The sequence below is a fragment of the Oncorhynchus tshawytscha genome, unplaced genomic scaffold (genome assembly GCF_018296145.1).
Source record: "Oncorhynchus tshawytscha isolate Ot180627B unplaced genomic scaffold, Otsh_v2.0 Un_contig_1704_pilon_pilon, whole genome shotgun sequence".
Classification (NCBI taxonomy): domain Eukaryota; kingdom Metazoa; phylum Chordata; class Actinopteri; order Salmoniformes; family Salmonidae; genus Oncorhynchus; species Oncorhynchus tshawytscha.
In genome coordinates, this window is record NW_024608315.1 from 33343 (window position 1) to 49834 (window position 16492).

At 51.9% G+C, this 16492-nt stretch overlaps 1 protein-coding gene across 2 annotated transcripts; it reads right to left on the reverse strand.

The window, feature by feature from the left end:
• Positions 1-1061: 1061 nt before the first annotated feature.
• Positions 1062-15930, reverse strand: LOC121843443 (epsin-2-like). 2 transcript variants are annotated; one of them, XM_042313035.1, is made up of 5 exons: positions 15692-15930; positions 14934-15050; positions 12845-12955; positions 8922-9059; positions 1062-1230 (listed from the first exon to the last, which is right to left on the reverse strand). In XM_042313035.1, the coding sequence occupies exons 1-4, from the start codon at positions 15713-15715 to the stop codon at positions 9030-9032; spliced, it is 282 nt and encodes a 93-aa protein (XP_042168969.1). In that variant the 5' UTR covers positions 15716-15930; the 3' UTR covers positions 1062-1230; positions 8922-9029. The 2 variants fall into 2 exon arrangements, with proteins under 2 accessions (XP_042168969.1, XP_042168968.1); XM_042313034.1 differs by having other exon boundaries at positions 12845-12958; positions 15692-15924.
• Positions 15931-16492: the final 562 nt, after the last annotated feature.

Consider the following 16492-nt stretch of genomic DNA (forward strand, 5'->3'; position numbering starts at 1 on the left):
TATACCTGTATGTGTATGTTATATTATACTTGTATACCTGTATGTGTATGTTATATTATACATGTATACCTGTATGTGTATGTTATATTATACATGTATACCTGTATGTTATATTATACACGTATACCTGTATGTGTATGTTATACATGTATACCTGTATGTGTATGTTATATTATACATGTATACCTGTATGTGTATGTTATATTATACATGTATACCTGTATGTGTATGTTATATTATACATGTATACCTGTATGTGTATGTTATATTATACATGTATACCTGTATGTGTATGTTATATTATACATGTATACCTGTATGTGTATGTTATATTATACATGTATACCTGTATGTGTATGTTATATTATACATGTATACCTGTATGTGTATGTTATATTATACATGTATACCTGTATGTGTATGTTATATTATACATGTATACCTGTATGTGTATGTTATATTATACACGTATACCTGTATGTGTATGTTATATTATACACGTATACCTGTATGTTATTATACACATATACCTGTATGTAAGTCACCTCTGAGTGGGAAGGGATCTCTAAGAAGTTAACTACTTCTATATATACACTTAATGACATTTTAAATGTGTTCATTCTTCTGGGAGTGTAATGTTTACTGTTCATTTTATTTGATTTTGTTTATTATCTATTTCACTTGCTTTGGCAAATTGAACATATGTCTCCCATGACAATAAAGACCCCTTGAATTGAGAGAACAAGAGATTGTATTCAAATATGAGAGAGCTAGAGAGGGAGGAGATTTTCAACATCTGTCTCCGTACTGTGTGTGTACCACAGAAGTTTCCCAAACTCAGTCCTGGGGAATCCAAGGGGAACACGGTTTGGGTTTTTGTCCCCCGAGCAATACACAGCTGATTTAAATAAAAACTAATCATCAAGCTTTGATAGGGGGCCAAAAACCCAAAACATGTACACCTTGGGTGGGTCCCAGAGGACCGCTGGTGTACCATCTGTCCAGTACTGGGTGTCTCGGTACTGGGTGTCTCGGTACGGGGTGTCGGTACCTGCGGCAGCGAGGAAGGGGTTGACAATAGGAGCAGGCTGAGGAGGCTTGGTGACCAGTGAGTCCAGGTTGACCAATGCTGCATTAGGACCCAGGAAGGACTCTGGGGTCTTCCTGTTGGGCAGAGGGTCAAACAGGTCCCGGTACCACTAGTCAGGGAGGAGAGACCCCGACCATCACCTAGAGGATTACACAGAGAGAGAGAGAAAGAGAGAGAAAGAGAGAGAAAGAGAGTGAAAGCAAGAGAAAGAGAGAGACAGAGACAGAGAGAGACAGAGAGAGAGAGAAAGAAAGAGTGAAAGAGAGAGAAAGAGAGAGACAGAGAGACAGAGACAGAGAGAGAGAGAGAGAGAAAGAGACAGAGAGACAGAGAGACAGAGACAGAGAGAGAGAGAGAGAGAGAGAGAGAGAGAGGTTAACCCTGGCTGATGAGTCCTTGTTGTCCCCAGTCCACCTGGTCATGCTGCTGCTCCAGTTTCAACTGTGGGTTGAATACTTACTGACTCAGACATTTGAGCCCGCCCTCAATACAGACCGGGGCCCGGGACCCTCCTCAATACAGACCGGGGCCCGGGACCCTCCTCAATACAGACCGGGGCCCGGGACCCGGGGCCCCTCAATACAGACCGGGCCCGCCTCAATACAGACCGGGGCCCGCCCTCATGCCGACCCGGACCGGGGCCCGCCTTCAATACAGACCCGGACCGGGGCCCGCCCTCAATACGCACCGGGGCCCGCCCTCATACGCACCGGGGCCCGCCCTCAATACAGACCGGGGCCCGCCCTCAATACAGACCGGGGCCCGCCTCAATACAGACCGGGGCCCGCCCTCAATACAGACCGGGGCCCGCCCTCAATACAGACCGGGGCCCGCCCTCAATACAGACCGGGGCCCGCCCTCAATACAGACCGGGGCCCGCCCTCAATACAGACCGGGGCCCGCCCTCAATACAGACCGGGACCCGCCCTCACACAACGGGTCCTCAATACGACGAGGATTGTACCTTTGGCTTCCGGACAACAAAAGAAAGTTGATTAGAAAACCAGAAGAAGAGGACAGAAATGCTGGTTTCAACGGCCCACGAGGAAGTCTTGATGAAGTAATTCCCTAAACATCTCAGGTTGGGTTTTGACGATGCTACCTTAAAAGGGTAAACATTACCTCAAAACATGAACTAAAATATCAGCTACTACCGGCTAACTAAACCCTGATGTTGAGGAGTAGGAGCCAGCTACTACCGGCTAACTAAACCCTGATGTTGAGGTGTAGGAGCCAGCTACTACCGGCTAACTAAACCCTGGCGTTGAGGTGTAGGAGCCAGCTACTACCGGCTAACTAAACCCTGGCGTTGAGGTGTAGGAGCCAGCTACTACCGGCTAACTAAACCCTGGCGTTGAGGTGTAGGAGCCAGCTACTACCGGCTAACTAAACCCTGGCGTTGAGGTGTAGGAGCCAGCTACTACCGGCTAACTAAACCCTGGAGTTGAGGTATAGGAGCCAGCTACTACCGGCTAACTAAACCCTGGTGTTGAGGTGTACCAGCTACTACCGGCTAACTAAACCCTGGTGTTGAGGTGTAGGAGCCAGCTACTACCGGCTAACTAAACCCTGGTGTTGAGGTGTAGGTGCCAGCTACTACCGGCTAACTAAACCCTGGTGTTGAGGTGTAGGTGCCAGCTAGTACCGGCTAACTAAACTCTGGTGTTGAGGTGTAGGTGCCAGCTACTACCGGCTAACTAAACCCTGGTGTTGAGGTGTAGGTGCCAGCTACTACCGGCTAACTAAACCCTGGTGTTGAGGTGTAGGTGCCAGCTACTACCGGCTAACTAAACCCTGGTGTTGAGGTGTAGGTGCCAGCTACTACCGGCTAACTAAACCCTGGTGTTGAGGTGTAGGTGCCAGCTACTACCGGCTAACTAAACCCTGGTGTTGAGGTGTACCAGCTACTACCGGCTAACTAAACCCTGGTGTTGAGGTGTACCAGCTACTACCGGCTAACTAAACCCTGGTGTTGAGGTGTACCAGCTACTACCGGCTAACTAAACCCTGGTGTTGAGGTATAGGAGCCAGCTACTACCGGCTAACTAAACCCTGGTGTTGAGGTGTACCAGCTACTACCGGCTAACTAAACCCTGGTGTTGAGGTATAGGAGCCAGCTACTACCGGCTAACTAAACCCTGGTGTTGAGGTGTACCAGCTACTACCGGCTAACTAAACCCTGGTGTTGAGGTGTAGGAGCCAGCTACTACCGGCTAACTAAACCCTGGTGTTGAGGTGTAGGTGCCAGCTACTACCGGCTAACTAAACCCTGGTGTTGAGGTGTACCAGCTACTACCGGCTAACTAAACCCTGGTGTTGAGGTGTAGGAGTAGCTACTACAGGCTAACTAAACCCTGGTGTTGAGGTGTAGGAGCCAGCTACTACAGGCTAACTAAACCCTGGTGTTGAGGTGTAGGAGCCAGCTACTACCGGATAACTAAACCCTGGTGTTGAGGTATAGGAGCCAGCTACTACCGGCTAACTAAACCCTGGTGTTGAGGTGTACCAGCTACTACCGGCTAACTAAACCCTGGTGTTGAGGTGTACCAGCTACTACCGGCTAACTAAACCCTGGTGTTGAGGTGTACCAGCTACTACCGGCTTACTAAACCCTGGTGTTGAGGTGTAGGTGCCAGCTACTACCGGCTAACTAAACCCTGGTGTTGAGGTGAAGGAGCCAGCTACTACCGGCTAACTAAACCCTGGTGTTGAGGTATAGGAGCCAGCTACTACCGGCTAACTAAACCCTGGTGTTGAGGTGTACCAGCTACTACCGGCTAACTAAACCCTGGTGTTGAGGTGTAGGAGCCAGCTACTACAGGCTAACTAAACCCTGGTGTTGAGGTGTAGGTGCCAGCTACTACCGGCTAACTAAACCCTGGTGTTGAGGTGTACCAGCTACTACCGGCTAACTAAACCCTGGTGTTGAGGTGTAGGAGCCAGCTACTACCGGCTAACTAAACCCTGGTGTTGAGGTGTAGGAGCCAGCTACTACCGGCTAACTAAACCCTGGCGTTGAGGTGTAGGAGCCAGCTACTACCGGCTAACTAAACCCTGGCGTTGAGGTGTAGGAGCCAGCTACTACCGGCTAACTAAACCCTGGCGTTGAGGTGTAGGAGCCAGCTACTACCGGCTAACTAAACCCTGGCGTTGAGGTGTAGGAGCCAGCTACTACCGGCTAACTAAACCCTGGCGTTGAGGTGTAGGAGCCAGCTACTACCGGCTAACTAAACCCTGGCGTTGAGGTGTAGGAGCCAGCTACTACCGGCTAACTAAACCCTGGCGTTGAGGTGTAGGAGCCAGCTACTACCGGCTAACTAAACCCTGGCGTTGAGGTGTAGGAGCCAGCTACTACCGGCTAACTAAACCCTGGCGTTGAGGTGTAGGAGCCAGCTACTACCGGCTAACTAAACCCTGGCGTTGAGGTGTAGGAGCCAGCTACTACCGGCTAACTAAACCCTGGCGTTGAGGTGTAGGAGCCAGCTACTACCGGCTAACTAAACCCTGGCGTTGAGGTGTAGGTGCCAGCTACTACCGGCTAACTAAACCCTGGTGTTGAGGTGTAGGAGCCAGCTACTACCGGCTAACTAAACCCTGGTGTTGAGGTGTAGGAGCCAGCTACTACCGGCTAACTAAACCCTGGTGTTGAGGTGTAGGAGCCAGCTACTACCGGCTAACTAAACCCTGGTGTTGAGGTGTAGGTGCCAGCTACTACCGGCTAACTAAACCCTGGTGTTGAGGTGTAGGTGCCAGCTACTACCGGCTAACTAAACCCTGGTGTTGAGGTGTACCAGCTACTACCGGCTAACTAAACCCTGGTGTTGAGGTATAGGAGCCAGCTACTACCGGCTAACTAAACCCTGGTGTTGAGGTGTACCAGCTACTACCGGCTAACTAAACCCTGGTGTTGAGGTGTACCAGCTACTACCGGCTAACTAAACCCTGGTGTTGAGGTATAGGAGCCAGCTACTACCGGCTAACTAAACCCTGGTGTTGAGGTGTAGGAGCCAGCTACTACCGGCTAACTAAACCCTGGTGTTGAGGTATAGAAGCCAGCTACTACCGGCTAACTAAACCCTGGTGTTGAGGTGTAGGTGCCAGCTACTACCGGCTAACTAAACCCTGGTGTTGAGGTGTAGGTGCCAGCTACTACCGGCTAACTAAACCCTGGTGTTGAGGTGTAGGAGCCAGCTACTACCGGCTAACTAAACCCTGGTGTTGAGGTGTAGGTGCCAGCTACTACCGGCTAACTAAACCCTGGTGTTGAGGTGTAGGTGCCAGCTACTACCGGCTAACTAAACCCTGGTGTTGAGGTGTAGGTGCCAGCTACTACCGGCTAACTAAACTCTGGTGTTGAGGTGTAGGTGCCAGCTACTACCGGCTAAATAAACCCTGGTGTTGAGGTGAAGGAGCCAGCTACTACCGGCTAACTAAACCCTGGTGTTGAGGTGTACCAGCTACTACCGGCTAACTAAACCCTGGTGTTGAGGTGTAGGAGCCAGCTACTACTGGCTAACTAAACCCTGGCGTTGAGGTGTAGGAGCCAGCTACTACCGGCTAACTAAACCCTGGCGTTGAGGTGTAGGAGCCAGCTACTAACGGCTAACTAAACCCTGGCGTTGAGGTTTAGGAGCCAGCTACTACCGGCTAACTAAACCCTGGTGTTGAGGTATAGGAGCCAGCTACTACCGGCTAACTAAACCCTGATGTTGAGGTGTAGGAGCCAGCTACTACCGGCTAACTAAACCCTGGTGTTGAGGTGTACCAGCTACTACCGGCTAACTAAACCCTGGTGTTGAGGTGTAGGAGCCAGCTACTACCGGCTAACTAAACCCTGGTGTTGAGGTGTAGGAGCCAGCTACTACCGGCTAACTAAACCCTGGTGTTGAGGTGTACCAGCTACTACCGGCTAACTAAACCCTGGTGTTGAGGTGTAGGAGACAGCTACTACCGGCTAACTAAACCCTGGTGTTGAGGTGTAGGAGCCAGCTACTACCGGCTAACTAAACCCTGGTGTTGAGGTGTAGGAGCCAGCTACTACCGGCTAACTAAACCCTGGTGTTGAGGTGTAGGAGCCAGCTACTACCGGCTAACTAAACCCTGGTGTTGAGGTGTAGGAGCCAGCTACTACCGGCTAACTAAACCCTGGTGTTGAGGTGTAGGTGCCAGCTACTACCGGCTAACTAAACCCTGGTGTTGAGGTGTAGGTGCCAGCTACTACCGGCTAACTAAACTCTGGTGTTGAGGTGTAGGTGCCAGCTACTACCGGCTAACTAAACCCTGGTGTTGAGGTGTAGGTGCCAGCTACTACCGGCTAACTAAACCCTGGTGTTGAGGTGTAGGTGCCAGCTACTACCGGCTAACTAAACCCTGGTGTTGAGGTGTACCAGCTACTACCGGCTAACTAAACCCTGGTGTTGAGGTGTAGGAGCCAGCTACTACCGGCTAACTAAAGCCTGGTGTTGAGGTATAGGAGCCAGCTACTACCGGCTAACTAAACCCTGGTGTTGAGGTGTACCAGCTACTACCGGCTAACTAAACCCTGGTGTTGAGGTGTACCAGCTACTACCGGCTAACTAAACCCTGGTGTTGAGGTGTACCAGCTACTACCGGCTTACTAAACCCTGGTGTTGAGGTGTAGGTGCCAGCTACTACCGGCTAAATAAACCCTGGTGTTGAGGTGAAGGAGCCAGCTACTACCGGCTAACTAAACCCTGGTGTTGAGGTGTACCAGCTACTACCGGCTAACTAAACCCTGGTGTTGAGGTGTAGGAGCCAGCTACTACTGGCTAACTAAACCCTGGCGTTGAGGTGTAGGAGCCAGCTACTACCGGCTAACTAAACCCTGGTGTTGAGGTGTAGGAGCCAGCTACTACTGGCTAACTAAACCCTGGCGTTGAGGTGTAGGAGCCAGCTACTACTGGCTAACTAAACCCTGGCGTTGAGGTGTAGGAGCCAGCTACTACCGGCTAACTAAACCCTGGCGTTGAGGTGTAGGAGCCAGCTACTACCGGCTAACTAAACCCTGGCGTTGAGGTTTAGGAGCCAGCTACTACCGGCTAACTAAACCCTGGTGTTGAGGTGTAGGAGCCAGCTACTACCGGCTAACTAAACCCTGGTGTTGAGGTATAGGAGCCAGCTACTACCGGCTAACTAAACCCTGGTGTTGAGGTGTACCAGCTACTACCGGCTAACTAAACCCTGGTGTTGAGGTGTAGGAGCCAGCTACTACCGGCTAACTAAACCCTGGTGTTGAGGTGTACCAGCTACTACCGGCTAACTAAACCCTGGTGTTGAGGTGTAGGAGCCAGCTACTACCGGCTAACTAAACCCTGGTGTTGAGGTGTAGGAGCCAGCTACTACCGGCTAACTAAACCCTGGCGTTGAGGTGTAGGAGCCAGCTATTACCGGCTAACTAAACCCTGGCATTGAGGTGTAGGAGCCAGCTACTACCGGCTAACTAAACCCTGGCGTTGAGGTGTAGGAGCCAGCTACTACCGGCTAACTAAACCCTAGTGTTGAGGTGTAGGAGCCAGCTACTACCGGCTAACTAAACCCTGGCGTTGAGGTGTAGGAGCCAGCTATTACCGGCTAACTAAACCCTGGCGTTGAGGTGTAGGAGCCAGCTACTACCGGCTAACTAAACCCTGGCGTTGAGGTGTAGGAGCCAGCTACTACCGGCTAACTAAACCCTAGTGTTGAGGTGTAGGAGCCAGCTACTACCGGCTAACTAAACCCTGGTGTTGAGGTGTAGGAGCCAGCTACTACCGGCTAACTAAACCCTGGTGTTGAGGTGTAGGAGCCAGCTACTACCGGCTTACTAAACCCTGGTGTTGAGGTGTAGGTGCCAGCTACTACCGGCTAACTAAACCCTGGTGTTGAGGTGAAGGAGCCAGCTCCTACCGGCTAACTAAACCCTGGTGTTGAGGTGTACCAGCTACTACCGGCTAACTAAACCCTGGCGTTGAGGTGTAGGAGCCAGCTACTACTGGCTAACTAAACCCTGGCGTTGAGGTGTAGGAGCCAGCTACTACCGGCTAACTAAACCCTGGCGTTGAGGTGTAGGAGCCAGCTACTACCGGCTAACTAAACCCTAGCGTTGAGGTGTAGGAGCCAGCTACTACCGGCTAACTAAACCCTGGTGTTGAGGTGTAGGAGCCAGCTACTACCGGCTAACTAAACCCTGGTGTTGAGATATAGGAGCCAGCTACTACCGGCTAACTAAACCCTGGTGTTGAGGTGTACCAGCTACTACCGGCTAACTAAACCCTGGTGTTGAGGTGTAGGAGCCAGCTACTACCGGCTAACTAAACCCTGGTGTTGAGGTGTAGGAGCCAGCTACTACCGGCTAACTAAACCCTGGTGTTGAGGTGTAGGAGCCAGCTACTACCGGCTAACTAAACCCTGGCGTTGAGTTGAGGTGTAGGAGCCAGCTACTACCGGCTAACTAAACCCTGGCGTTGAGGTGTAGGAGCCAGCTACTACCGGCTAACTAAACCCTGGCGTTGAGGTGTAGGAGCCAGCTATTACCGGCTAACTAAACCCTGGCGTTGAGGTGTAGGAGCCAGCTACTACCGGCTAACTAAACCCTGGCGTTGAGGTGTAGGAGCCAGCTACTACCGGCTAACTAAACCCTGGCGTTGAGGTGTAGGAGCCAGCTACTACCGGCTAACTAAACCCTGGCGTTGAGGTGTAGGAGCCAGCTACTACCGGCTAACTAAACCCTGGCGTTGAGGTGTAGGAGCCAGCTATTACCGGCTAACTAAACCCTGGCGTTGAGGTGTAGGAGCCAGCTACTACCGGCTAACTAAACCCTGGTGTTGAGGTGTACCTGCGTAGGAGGTTCCTCCAGAACTCCAGGGGTCGGGAGCAGGGTTGGTTCCCCAGGGATCACTGCTCTTCATGGGGGAAACAGAGGAGGACGGGGGCCCCCAGGGGTCTACTGGAGCCACTGGCTTTGGGGCTGCACCTGGACACACAGACACAACATGAGTCCCCCCCAGTAGACAGATGACAAGTCATTCCTGCTGTCTGTCACAATGCTGTTCCTCGTTTTCAGATCACTACTGTTCTGGACGACTAACATCTCTCTCCCCCTCTCTCTCTCCCCCCTCTCTCTCCGTCCCCCCTCTCTCTCCCTCTCCGTCCGTCCCCCATCTCTCTCCGTCCCCCCTCAGTCCCCCTCTCTCTCTCCGTCCCGTCCCTCTCTCTCTCCGTCCGCCCCTCTCTCTCCGTCCCCCCTCTCTCTCCGTCCCCCTCAGTCCCCCCCCTCTCTCTCCGTCCCGTCACCTCTCTCTCTCTCCGTCCGCCCCTCTCTCCGTCCCCCTCAGTCCCCCTCTCTCTCTCCGTCCCGTCACCTCTCTCTCTCTCCGTCCGTCACCTCTCTCTCTCTCCGTCCCCCTCAGTCCCCCTCTCTCTCTCTCCGTCCCGTCACCTCTCTCTCTCTCCGTCCGCCCCTCTCTCTCCGTCCTCCCTTCTCTCTCCGTCCCCCTCAGTCCACCCCTCTCTCTCTCCGTCCCGTCACCTCTCTCTCTCTCCGTCCGCCCCTCTCTCTCCGTCCCCCTCAGTCCCCCCTCTCTCTCTCCGTCCCCCTCAGTCCCCCCTCTCTCTCTCCGTCCCGTCACCTCTCTCTCTCCGTCCCGTCACCTCTCTCTCTCCGTCCCCCTCAGTCCCCCTCTCTCTCTCCTCCCCCTCAGTCCCCCTCTCAGTCCCCACCTCTCTCCGTCCCCACCCTCTCCCCCTCTCTCCGTCCCCACCCTCTCCGTCCCCCTCTCCGTCCCCCTCAGTCCCCACCCTCTCTCAGTCCCCACCCTCTCTCCGTCCTCCCCCCCTCTCTCCACCCCCTCTCTCTGGCATCCCCCTCTCCCCCAGTCTCTCTCCACCCCCCGCCTCTCCCCCCATCCCTCTCCACCCCCTGCCTCTCCACCCATCTCTCTCCACCCCTGCCTCTCCACCCATCTCTCTCCACCCCCCGCCTCTCCACCCCCGCCTCCACCCGTTGTATTGTTCCAGGGACTCCCATTGGTTCATTTGGGAACAGCTCGTCCCCCCTAATCTGGCTTATCAGCTGTTGTATTGTTCCAGGGACTCCCATTGGTTCATTTGGGAGCAGCTTGTCCCCCTAATCTGGATTATCATACTGTTGTATTGAGTCAGGGACTCCCATTGGTTCATTTGGGAACAGCTCGTCCCCTAATCTGGATTATCATACTGTTGTATTGAGTCAGGGACTCCCATTGGTTCATTTGGGAACAGCTCGTCCCCCTAATCTGGATTATCATACTGTTGTATTGAGTCAGGGACTCCCATTGGTTCATTTGGGAACAGCTCGTCCCCTAATCTGGATTATCATACTGTTGTATTGAGTCAGGGACTCCCATTGGTTCATTTGGGAACAGCGTGTCCGCCTAATCTGGATTATCAACTGTTGTATTGTTCCAGGGACTCCCATTGGTTCATTTGGGAACAGCGTGTCCCCTAATCTGGATTATCAGCTGTTGTATTGAGTCAGGGACTCCCATTGGTTCATTTGGGAACAGCTCGTCCTCCTAATCTGGATTATCAGCTGTTGTATTGAGTCAGGGACTCCCATTGGTTCATTTGGGAACAGCTCGTCCCCTAATCTGGATTATCATACTGTTGTATTGAGTCAGGGACTCCCATTGGTTCATTTGGGAACAGCTCGCCCCCTAATCTGGATTATCATACTGTTGTATTGAGTCAGGGACTCCCATTGGTTCATTTGGGAACAGCTCGTCCTCCTAATCTGGATTATCAACTGTTGTATTGAGTCAGGGACTCCCATTGGTTCATTTGGGAACAGCTCGTCCCCCTAATCTGGATTATCATACTGTTGTATTGAGTCAGGGACTCCCATTGGTTCATTTGGGAACAGCTCGTCCCCCTAATCTGGATTATCATACTGTTGTATTGAGTCAGGGACTCCCATTGGTTCATTTGGGAACAGCTCGTCCCCCTAATCTGGATTATCATACTGTTGTATTGAGTCAGGGACTCCCATTGGTTCATTTGGGAACTGCTCGTCCCCCTAATCTGGATTATCAGCTGTTGTATTGTTCCAGGGACTCCCATTGGTTCATTTGGGAACAGCGTGTCCCCCTAATCTGGATTATCAACTGTTGTATTGAGTCAGGGACTCCCATTGGTTCATTTGGGAACAGCTCGTCCCCCTAATCTGGATTATCATACTGTTGTATTGAGTCAGGGACTCCCATTGGTTCATTTGGGAACAGCTCGTCCCCCTAATCTGGATTATCATACTGTTGTATTGAGTCAGGGACTCCCATTGGTTCATTTGGGAACAGCTCGCCCTCCTAATCTGGATTATCAACTGTTGTATTGAGTCAGGGACTCCCATTGGTTCATTTGGGAACAGCTCGTCCCCCTAATCTGGATTATCATACTGTTGTATTGAGTCAGGGACTCCCATTGGTTCATTTGGGAACAGCTCGTCCCCTAATCTGGATTATCATACTGTTGTATTGAGTCAGGGACTCCCATTGGTTCATTTGGGAACAGCTCGTCCCCCTAATCTGGATTATCATACTGTTGTATTGAGTCAGGGACTCCCATTGGTTCATTTGGGAACAGCTCGTCCCCCTAATCTGGATTATCAACTGTTGTATTGTTCCAGGGACTCCCATTGGTTCATTTGGGAACAGCTCGTCCCCCTAATCTGGATTATCATACTGTTGTATTGAGTCAGGGACTCCCATTGGTTCATTTGGGAACAGCTCGTCCCCCTAATCTGGATTATCATTCTGTTGTATTGAGTCAGGGACTCCCATTGGTTAATTTGGGAACAGCTCGTCCCCCTAATCTGGATTATCAGCTGTTGTATTGAGTCAGGGACTCCCATTGGTTAATTTGGGAACAGCTCGTCCCCCTAATCTGGATTACAGCTGTTGTATTGTTCCAGGGACTCCCATTGGTTCATTTGGGAACAGCTCGCCCCCTAATCTGGATTATCAGCTGTTGTATTGAGTCAGGGACTCCCATTGGTTCATTTGGGAACAGCTCGTCCCCCTAATCTGGATTATCATACTGTTGTATTGAGTCAGGGACTCCCATTGGTTCATTTGGGAACAGCTCGTCCCCCTAATCTGGATTACAGCTGTTGTATTGTTCCAGGGACTCCCATTGGTTCATTTGGGAACAGCTCGTCCCCCTAATCTGGATTATCATACTGTTGTATTGAGTCAGGGACTCCCATTGGTTCATTTGGGAACAGCTCGTCCCCCTAATCTGGATTACAGCTGTTGTATTGTTCCAGGGACTCCCATTGGTTCATTTGGGAACAGCTCGTCCCCCTAATCTGGATTATCATACTGTTGTATTGAGTCAGGGACTCCCATTGGTTCATTTGGGAACAGCTCGTCCTCCTAATCTGGATTATCAGCTGTTGTATTGAGTCAGGGACTCCCATTGGTTCATTTGGGAACAGCTCGTCCTCCTAATCTGGATTATCAGCTGTTGTCAAACATGTTGATATCAAAAAGAGGACTCTTCCTAATTAGTGACGCAGTGAATTCTACTAGATGAAAACCCTCAAAATGAGTTTTACATCCTGGCATTTAAAAGCACTCCATTATCTACATTTCACATAATATAAAACATTATATTTTATTATTATTTATTATTATTATATCACATTACCGAAATAACTTTAGAGCACAAGGGGATTCAGACACGGTGTGTGTGTGTGTGTGTGTGTGTGTGTGTGTGTGTGTGTACCGTAGGCCTGCCAGGGTCTGGTGCGGCGGCAGCGCCTCCTCCTCCTCTCGCCCCCAGGGGTCGGCCGAGTCCGATTCGAACATCCATCAGATCCAACAGAGAGGACTGGGCCTGCTGGGAGGAGAGAGAGAGAGATGACCACCCATTAGATCCTAACAGAGAGGACTGGGCCTGCTGGGAGGAAAGAGAGAGAGATGACCACCCATTAGATCCTAACAGAGAGGACTGGGCCTGCTGGGAGAGAGAGAGAGAGATGACCACCCATTAGATCCTAACAGAGAGGACTGGGCCTGCTGGGAGGAAAGAGAGAGAGATGACCACCCATTAGATCCTAACAGAGAGGACTGGGCCTGCTGGGAGGAGAGAGAGAGAGATGACCACCCATTAGATCCTAACAGAGAGGACTGGGCCTGCTGGGAGAGAGAGAGAGGTGACCACCCATTAGATCCTAACAGAGAGGACTGGGCCTGCTGGGAGGAGAGAGAGAGAGATGACCACCCATTAGATCCTATCAGTCAGCCCAGCAGCAGTCTCATGAGGGTCAATCAGTCAGCAGTCTCATGAGGGTCAATCAGCCAGCAGTCTCATGAGGGGTCAATCAGTCAGCCCAGCAGCAGTCTCATGAGGGGTCAATCAGTCAGCCCAGCAGGAGTCTCATGAGGGTCAATCAGCCAGGAGTCTCATGAGGGGTCAATCAGTCAGCCCAGCAGCAGTCTCATGAGGGTCAGTCAGTCAGCCCAGCAGCAGTCTCATGAGGGTCAATCAGTCAGCCCAGCAGCAGTCTCATGAGGGTCAATCAGCCAGCCCAGCATTAGTCTCATGAGGGGTCAATCAGTCAGCCCAGCAGCAGTCTCATGAGGGTCAATCAGCCAGCCCAGCATTAGTCTCATGAGGGGTCAATCAGTCAGCCCAGCAGCAGTCTCATGAGGGTCAATCAATCAGTCAGCAGCAGTCTCATGAGGGGTCAATCAGTCAGCCCAGCAGCAGTCTCATGAGGGTCAATCAATCAGCCAGCAGCAGTCTCATGAGGGGTCAATCAGCCAGTCCAGCAGCAGTCTCATGAGGGGTCAATCAGTCAGCCCAGCAGCAGTCTCATGAGGGTCAATCAGCCAGCCCAGCATTAGTCTCATGAGGGGTCAATCAGTCAGCCCAGCAGCAGTCTCATGAGGGTCAATCAGCCAGCCCAGCATTAGTCTCATGAGGGGTCAATCAGTCAGCCCAGCAGCAGTCTCATGAGGGTCAATCAGCCAGCCCAGCATTAGTCTCATGAGGGGTCAATCAGTCAGCCCAGCAGCAGTCTCATGAGGGTCAATCAATCAGTCAGCAGCAGTCTCATGAGGGGTCAATCAGTCAGCCCAGCAGCAGTCTCATGAGGGTCAATCAATCAGCCAGCAGCAGTCTCATGAGGGGTCAATCAGCCAGTCCAGCAGCAGTCTCATGAGGGGTCAATCAGTCAGCCCAGCAGGAGTCTCATGAGGGTCAATCAGCCAGCAGTCTCATGAGGGTCAATCAATCAGCCAGCAGCAGTCTCATGAGGGTCAATCAGCCAGCAGGAGTCTCATGAGGGTCAATCAGCCAGCAGGAGTCTCATGAGGGTCAATCAGCCAGCAGTCTCATGAGGGTCAATCAATCAGCAGCAGTCTCATGAGGGTCAATCAGTCAGCAGCAGTCTCATGAGGGTCAATCAGCTATGAGAAAAACAGACTACCGACCTACAGCCATAACATGGGAAACACTGAGATAGTTCTCTGTCTGTACCTCTCTCTCATAACATGGGAAACACTGAGATAGTTCTCTGTCTGTACCTCTCTCTCATAACATGGGAAACACTGAGATAGTTCTCTGTCTGTACCTCTCTCTCATAACATGGGAAACACTGAGATAGTTCTCTGTCTGTACCTCTCTCTCATAACATGGGGAAACACTGAGATAGTTCTCTGTCTGTACCTCTCTCTCATAACATGGGAAACACTGAGATAGTTCTCTGTCTGTACCTCTCTCTCATAACATGGGAAACACTGAGATAGTTCTCTGTCTGTACCTCTCTCTCATAACATGGGGAAACACTGAGATAGTTCTCTGTCTGTACCTCTCTCTTCTTCTTGGCTAGTTTTCCAGAGCCGGTGTCACCGAGGGCTTTTCCTTTACGACTCTCCTCGAGTGCCATCTGGAGTCTCAGGTCATCTCCCCGACGCATCCTGTCCTCCTGCACAGAGAGAGACAGGGACGCACAGAGAGCGAGAGAGAGAGACAGGGACGCACAGGGAGCGAGAGAGAGAGACAGGGACGCACAGGGAGCGAGAGAGACGCACAGGGACGCACAGGGAGCGAGAGAGAGAGACAGGGACACAGAGAGAGAGAGAGACAGGGACACAGAGAGAGAGACAGGGACACAGAGAGAGAGAGAGACAGGGACACAGAGAGAGAGAGAGAGAGACAGGGACACAGCGAGAGAGAGACAGGGACACAGAGAGAGAGAGACAGGGACACAGAGAGAGAGAGACAGGGACACAGAGAGAGAGAGACAGGGACACAGAGAGAGAGAGACAGACAGGGACACAGCGAGAGAGAGACAGGGACACAGAGAGAGAGAGAGAGAGAGAGAGACAGGGACACAGAGAGAGAGAGACAGGGACAGAGAGAGAGAGAGAGAGAGAGAGAGAGAGAGAGACAGGGACACAGAGAGAGAGAGAGACAGGGACACAGAGAGAGAGAGAGAGACAGGGACAGAGAGAGAGAGAGAGAGAGAGACAGGGTCACAGAGAGAGACAGTTCATGTCACGCCACGACGTGGTAGGCCACACAAGCTCATAGAACGTGTGTGTGTGTGTGTGTGTGTGTGTGTACCTGTTCAGCAGCCTCTCTGCTCATGGCCAGGGCTAGCTGCAGCTGTAGCTCCTCCTCTCCGCTGGTCTGGGGGCGGGCCTGTTCCAACTCTGAGCCTGGAACCGGAGACGTGGCTACACACACACACACCAGACACACAGACGTTAGACATGCCTCAGCAGAACGGACACTGTAGTACTAGACTAGAGAGATCAAACAGACGACATTATGACTGCTAAACTACACACACACACCACACACACACACACACCAGACACACACACACACACCACACACACACCAGAGCAGCTTCTATGAGACTGTGGCTGGAAACAGTGAGTGTGTTGTTTCCGTGGGAACAGAGGCGGGGGCGGGAGTAGACGACGACAGCATGGTCGGAGACTGATGACATCATACATTTTCTACTTTCGGTCTGCCTTGCTTTGCTGCCTCTCCCACTCTTCACCCCCCCCCCTCTGTATGTCCCGTCTCCCCCTGCAGTACCACGAACGGCCTTCCATTGGAGTTACTCAATGAAAGGGGGCAGCACTGAGCCGTCTCCCCTGCAGTACCACGGACGGCCTTCCATTGGAGTTAATCAATGAAAGGGGGCAGCACTGAGCCGTCTCCCCTGCAGTACCACGAACGGCCTTCCATTGGAGTTACTCAATGAAAGGGGGCAGCATTGAGGCGTCTCCCCTGCAGTACCCCTGACGGCCTTCCATTGCAGTTAATCAATGAAAGGGGGCAGCACTGAGCCGTCTCCCCTGCAGTACCCCTGACGGCCTTCCATTGGAGTTAATCAATGAAAGGGGGCAGCAC

Bases quoted from the DNA above. Each gene is read 5' to 3' on its own strand.
- LOC121843443 (XM_042313034.1), bottom strand. From the start codon at position 15,715: ATGAGCAGAGAGGCTGCTGAACAG. The intron at 15,051-15,691 runs GTACACACACAC...CTCTCTGTGCAG, and splicing joins GCAGAGAGGCTGCTGAACAG to GAGGACAGGATGCGTCGGGG. The intron at 9,060-12,844 runs GTACACACACAC...CTGTGTGTCCAG, and splicing joins CAGACCCTGGCAGGCCTACG to GTGCAGCCCCAAAGCCAGTG.